The 6,924-nt window shown below is 47.2% G+C and overlaps 1 protein-coding gene across 1 annotated transcript in view; it reads left to right on the forward strand.

Annotated features, from left to right (window-relative positions):
* ATP10A (ATPase, class V, type 10A) overlaps positions 1-6,924 on the forward strand; it is a 116,238-nt gene that overhangs the window by 80,173 nt on the left and 29,141 nt on the right. Inside the window, exons 5-7 of the mRNA XM_004692950.2 lie at positions 3,650-3,756; positions 4,826-4,957; positions 6,217-6,347. Of these exons, the coding sequence (XP_004693007.1) occupies positions 3,650-3,756; positions 4,826-4,957; positions 6,217-6,347 (370 nt within the window). The remainder of the gene's footprint in view (positions 1-3,649; positions 3,757-4,825; positions 4,958-6,216; positions 6,348-6,924) is intronic.

Genomic DNA, 6,924 nt, shown 5'->3' on the forward strand with positions numbered 1-6,924 from the left:
TACATGGGAAATAATTATACTGGTCTCTCTGCTTTCATACACATCTAGAAATCTCAATAGTAATAATAATGGGTGGGTGGGTGGGAGGGTGTGTTTGTGTAGGGAGAAACAGCGAATGCGAGGAGGCTTTGGGCAGTAGGCAGAGTGTCCCTGAGATAAGCGCGGTGTGGCCTGCTCTGCTCTCAGAGTTACTTTGGGGCATTATTCAACCTCCCAGCTTAGCTCTCTTGTATGGAGATGTGGGACTTTCTCCCTGTTTGAGGTGCAAGTCATCAGCAGTTCTGCTTAGTCACCCGGGCCCAGAGCATCCCTCACAGACACAAAGGAGGCAGGGTGCTCCATCTCAGAGCTTCTGTGTAAGTCTACACCTTCATTTACTGACACATCTAGTATCACTGGCTGTGCTCAGCACACGGTGGGCTTTTGGTCACTCGGGTAAATCAGGGAATGGTGAAGGGGAATTTTATCTGTTGCCAAAAGATAGCCCAGCTGTCCATATTCATGCTTACAGGTTGGAACTTGGAAATGTTAGATTACCCCCCTTAGAGAGAACAAGTAAAGATCAAAACTTGCTTTAAAGTGTTGCACTGCAATCTCTAAAGCTTGGAGACAGAATACTCAACTCCCCATACATAACTGGGGAGTTTGTCTACACTCTTTGTGGGTATCTCTTTAGCCTGTTGTCCCCAAGATACCACCCATGACACCATTCTCAGCACACTGTGAAATTCCAGAGCCGCGTGGGCTAACAGAGCAGATGTTGGGTTCCCAAAGACCCTGAAGTAACTAGTGTAAAGAGAAGCGAGGGCAAGTTCTACGGAGAATATTCTATGGACGTTCTACTTGTGGGTCAAGTCTTTGGTGCCAACTCTACAAAAAGAAAAGGTGAGCAAACATCCTCCTCCAAAGACTGGCCTGGCTCATGATTTGTCTTCTCTGTGAGGTCCCTCGAAAAATCTGGAAAATGCAATGCCACTGTGCCAGAGACACCAGGTCACACCTCAGTGTTGCTCGAGTTGGATTAACCCTGCCAGGAATTTAGTGCTGACTCAGTCACTCTCAGTCCCTCACTCAGGGAGCTCTGCCTCTGTGACATTACACACGTCCCGCCTGGTGCATTCCGCTGGGTAACTTCTGGCAAGTCACCTCATTTCATTTCTGTGTAGAGGGGAGAAGCATCATTGCACTTTGTGTCACTGAGTGTGCTAGTACAGAGAACTTCTTTGAGAATGGTGGGTGCTTAGTAAATATTGACCCCTGTCTGGCTGCTGCTGCTGTCATTACTCTTAAAATAATGCTCTGGAACAGGGGAAAAGGGTGATACAGCTGGAAAGGTAGCTGGGGGGAGGAATGGTTTGCAGCGTGTGTAGCGGGAGATCCTATGGAGCGAGGAAAGATTGACTTTAAGATTTTGTGAACGTGTGGATCTGACAAGTGCATTGGGCAGAGTGACCCACGTGACAGGAAGGACAGGTGTAGGCCAGAAATTCAGGGCATTTGGAGCCAGAGAGAGGAATTTGAACACCCTCTTTCTGGAGATCATGCTTGAAATCAGGGACAGAGGTTAGGAAAGAAACAGGATCAAGCGATCTCCACTGAGACAAGGGTATAGTCCTAAGACCGTTGCCCAGCCAAGGAGGCACGGTGCGGACAGTTAGGGATCAGGTCAGTACGATGCTGGACTCCCTGGAGCCTAGAAAGGGGAGTGTACCCATGTTCTTGCCTAGTATGAGAGTGGACAAGTCCAGATTTTAGGAGATGGAAGGGAATTACATCCCCAAGCCACTCTTTCTAGAAATGTGGGTTGACTGAGAGGGAGAGAGGGTAGGGGATGAAGACTTAAATAAAGCAGTAAAAGGCCCCCAGTCTGGTCCTACCCCCATACCTGTCCCGATGCCCCAGGATGGTGCTCACCTGGGCATTGATCTGCAGTTTAGACCTGGGAGAGCCGTTCCCTGGCTAGCCTATAGTCTGCCCGGGGCAGCTTCCTGCAGGCCGAGGCAGCTGTTGCCCGGAGCCTCCTGGTGCTGGAGAGTGTAGGTAAGAATGAAGCCACCATTGGAAGCCAATACAAGGCGCTTCAAAATCTGTGGCCTAGGGCCCTGCGGGTGGTGCAATGGGTTAGGACGCAGCATTGCAAGCTAGCGCAGCCACTTCAGTGCGAGTTTGATCCCCTGCCCCGGAGCTACAGGGCACAGCAGACCTCTCCTGACCCCTGTTCCCCTCAGCAGTGTATTTTGTCGATCTGCTGTTCTGCTCCCCACTCTGTCTCTGGTGAGTCCTCTCACCACCCCTGCACCTCTGGCCTGTACCCCAGTTCTGTGTGCATGAATAAATAAATCTTAAAAAAAAAAAAAACAACTGTTGGCTAAATTCAAACTATCCTTCTGAATCTAAAGAGTAGCAAAACTTGGTCTATCTCATTATTTCCTGGAATTTACCACATTTCACATTTAATATAGTTTAATAACTTTCATGAGAAAAAAAGGTTTGGTAGATGTTGCTGAAACTAATACCCTTTCCTTTTCTAGAGAAATAACTGTATTTCTGTGATGCAGGTGGTTCTAATGAGGACAGTGAGCGTGTTGATCAGCCCGGGGTGGGGACAGGGCCCACCGCGGCGTTGTCCTGAGTCAGCTTCCTGACCTAGCCCCTCTCTAGCAGAGACCCTTTCCTGTGGTGAAAACAAGCCCAAGAAAATCCAAACACCAGTTCCAACGTGTGGGTTTTTCCCAGACCAAGCAATTCTGTGACACCAGCTAGGTCTCCTATAATTTAATTCCACTCTGACACCATCTCCCCATTGATAGTCTAATCCCATAAGTTGGAGCTCAGTTCCCTACCCCGTTGACTGCCTGGGTTTTCACCTGTGCCACAAATCAGAGGGTTCTACAACGCCTCTTACAGTTTCCAAGAATTTGCTAAAGCAGCTTCCAGAACTCAGGAAAACACTTACTTGTGTTTACCAGTTTACCATAATAGAATAGAATAAAGTGTCTAAGTGAACACCTCCTCATGTCCACCTGCCTGGAACCTAGATTTTGGGGACCTTTCAAAATGTGAACATGATCCTTCATTCACTCCATTTACAATCCCTCTCTTCTCTAAAGGGTAGAGGGTAGGTCTGGGGCTTCTTGTTCTTTCAGGTGATCCACCCTCCCCTCACCCCCAGTCCAGGAGCCACTCAGAGTCACCTCATTAGAATAAAAGATGCTGCTATCCCTAAGGAAACTACAGAGATCTGGCATCCTGTGTCAGAAACTACCACAGTCAAAGCCCAAATATTAGGACGAGAGATGCTCCTAGTATTCTTATCCCTTGGGAAAATACTTAGGATCTCTGTGCCAGGAACTGGTATTAAAACACAGTTCTCACCTAACACCCTTATTTACAAATTTTTCAAGAGCCCTGTGTCAAGAACCAGAGATGGACACTCATGTGTATATTTCTCTGTATTTCACAAAGTCCCTGTACAGACCAGCATCAGGCTCTCGATGTTTCTAGAAATCTAGTTTCCTGGGTGACAAGCTGCCCAGATGTGGGCTTCCCCTGTTCCCCTTACCGACCCGGCATCCGGACTTACCTTCCTCAAGGCAGGGCAGTCAGGAGGTGGGGGCACCCTCATGATGGTGCCCGCTGTTCTTTGCAGCATCCACGACAGCGGGAAGAAGGCCGGGCTGTGCAAGGAGAACTTGTTGCTGCGAGGATGCACCATCAGGAACACAGAGGCTGTGGTTGGCATCGTCCTCTACGCAGGTAGGCATTTGCACCTGGCCCATGATGGAACCAGCTCCCCACCCAGGCTGTGGGCTCTCCACACCTGGTCCTATTTTATCATTCTACAGAGAGCACCCATCTGTTGTAGAAAAGGTGAGAAATAATCCTAACAAATCATTCAGGGCAAAACTTAAACTTGCAAAACTTACCTCTTGGCATATGAACCTATTTCTTTCCATGAGGGGCTCCATGGTGGTTACTTACTGAAGACTAATACTTTTAATGGATTTTTTTTCTTTTACTGAGGTAACATATACAACATTATATAAGTTTCCGGAGGACAGCCTCACACCTCAACAAGTATATACACCATACCTCGCCCACCGCCAAATGTCCAGTGTCCATCCCTCCCTCACACAGCCCCTAGAGTGGCTTCCCCTCTCCCCCTTCCCCACTGGAAACTGTAATTCTTCTGTCAGAGCCCAAATGTTCCTTTTTGTTTGTTTGTTTTGCTGCTTTATCTTTCCAAACACATATGTGTGAAATCACATGGCATCTGTCTTTTTCTATCTCACTTGGCACAGTCCCAAGTTCCATCCATGTGGTAAAAGATGGCAGGACAGGGCCCTCCCTGGTGGCACAACAAGTAGGGACGCAGCACTGCAGCCGCTTCAGTGGGAGTTCAATCCCCAGCCCCGGAGGTGACCCACATGGCGCGGCAGACCTCTCCTGACCCGCCCGCTGCTCCCCTCAGCAGTGTACTTCATCAGTCGGCCTGTTCTGCTCCCCACTCTGTCTCTGGTGAATCCTCTCACCACCCCTGCACCTCTGGCCTGTACCCAGTTCTGTATGCACAAATAAATAAAATATTAAAAAAAAAAAATCTGCGTCTCCCTAGTGGGTGTACTAGGAAAAAAGAAAGACAGGATTTCCTCTTGTCTTCTAGCAGGTGGTTTCTCATGCCACATAAGATTAATTCTTTATTCCACCTTTCAACTTAGCTGACCCCGCACATGTCCTGGGCAGTGGTGGCACACTGCATGAGCCATCCTTGCCTGTCTCTCTCTCTACCTGGCGTCCACTCACTGTCTCCCCATCCTCCCCACAGGCCATGAGACCAAAGCTCTGCTGAACAACAGTGGGCCCCGCTATAAGCGCAGCCAGCTTGAGAGGCAGATGAACTGTGACGTGCTCTGGTGTGTCCTTCTCCTCGCTTGTATGTCTCTGTTTTCAGCAGTCGGTAAGTCTTCTCCATGGGTCGCAAATGAGTGGCCATGGGCAATAGTCTCTGGGTGATCTCAGACCCAACACTCTGAAATTATAATGAGCTTTCGTCACTCAACTTAGACCTAATATTCACAGGAGCCCAGCCCCCTGAGGTGGCCAGATGAGTGAATGGGCTTGGGCAAGTAATGTTATTGTTCACATCTACAAGTTCTTGAATGGAAGGATGGTTCAATCTCACTGGTAGTAATGAGTTCAGTGGAACCAACCTGGTGCTGAACTAATTCTAACAGCAGAAGCACAAATACTACTAGCACAAACGCTAAAACGCCATGACAAGTGGAGAATGATTATTTGGATTCTAAGAAGGGGTCAGCTGTGAGGCTGTGTTTGGGCCCTGCTGCCCTCCGGAACCAACTGTTGCCTTAAGAAGTTTCACAAAAGAGTGAGCCCAACGGTCAATGGCCTGCTTCACGTCCCCTGCCCAGCCACCATCTATACATGGCAGGTGTGACTTGGCCTTGGAGCTCATGGGTAAGAGGTGCATGGCTTGGAAAGGGATTCTGCTCTCACACAGGCCAGGGAGATGGTGAATAAAATAACGGCAGACTGGTGTTTTGTGAGGTCCTCATTAGGAAAGTCCTTGCTGAGGAGTCAACTGTGATGAAGGCTAGAAGTAGACTTTTGGTGGTGAACTTCATGTAGCATGTGCAGATGCTGGTTTATGCTGGTGCACACCTGAAACTCATATACGTTCTAATGTAACATTACCTCAATGACATATACTTCAAATAATCAAATTTCAAATATCCTAGACAAACAGACATTTGCTGAGTCTTTGCCCAGAGGGGAACTCTGCTGTCTTTTATCATATGTGCTTCATACACCAAGAAACAAGAAACAGCCCTACTTAACTTCCAAAACTAGTGGGGTTTTTAAACATATCAATCAGTCAATTTCTAGATGAGTATATAAAGGAAATTCCTTTCTGGGGTTTCCCATTGGCAGCACCAACACACATTCAGCTTCTGACCACGGTGCCGTTTTGTGCCAACGGAAGGGCCTGCTGTGAGGAGGAGCTGGAGCGCTGGTACCTTCCCACGGCATGGTCACAGGCCAGACACGTATGCGTTCGCTCTCTTAGGTGTCAGGGCAGGTGACTAAGCCCAAAGTGCTTGCTTCAAGCCATAGTCTCAAAGTTTTGTTTTAATTTGCACCAGCGGTGTTCCTGCTTTTCCGCTGGACGAATGATGTCTCTTTTGAACGTTACTGCAGGCCATGGACTATGGGTGCAGCGGTATCAAGAAAAGAAATCATTATTTGATGTTCCCGAGTCTGACGGCAGCGCCTTCTCCCCAGTCACAGCTGCAGTTTACTTGTTTTTGACAATGATAATAGTTCTGCAGGTAACAGTATTATGCCTCCTCCCATAACCACTTTACTTTCCTGAAGAGAATTAAAATCATCATACTCTGCAAAAAAATTGCTATAAATTCTGCATCTGGGAGGGTCCCAAGTGCACATGCATTTTACTTTTCCTCCTCTTTACCTATGAGTTGTTTTCCTGAGTGATTTTCAAGTTCAAATTCTCCTTTGCTCTTTGCGAAAGTCACAGGCCTTGAGGAGTCAGTTTTGGTCATTGTTTTTGTTTTGCTTGGCTTTCCCATTGTGTGATTTTTTTAAAGTTAAAATTTGCATTACGCTAACTTAAGTTGTATAGACAAGTTGCAAAAAATTTCAGGTGGTCCCATGTGTCCCTCCCCAAGTTCCCCAGCGCGAGCATTACATTAAGGTCGTCCATTGTCAGAACAAGGAACTGGATTTGATATTTTGGTATTAACTGAACTCCACACTTGATGCAGTTTCCGTGAGTCTTTGCCCTAATGTGTTTTTTTTTTTCCCTCAGAGATTCAAGATGTCACGTTGCATTTAGCAGCATTGATTCTTCATCATTATTATTATTATTATTATTATTATTATTAT

The sequence above is a fragment of the Condylura cristata genome, unplaced genomic scaffold (assembly GCF_000260355.1).
Source record: "Condylura cristata isolate star-nosed mole 26May11 unplaced genomic scaffold, ConCri1.0 scaffold00035, whole genome shotgun sequence".
NCBI classification, from domain to species: domain Eukaryota; kingdom Metazoa; phylum Chordata; class Mammalia; order Eulipotyphla; family Talpidae; genus Condylura; species Condylura cristata.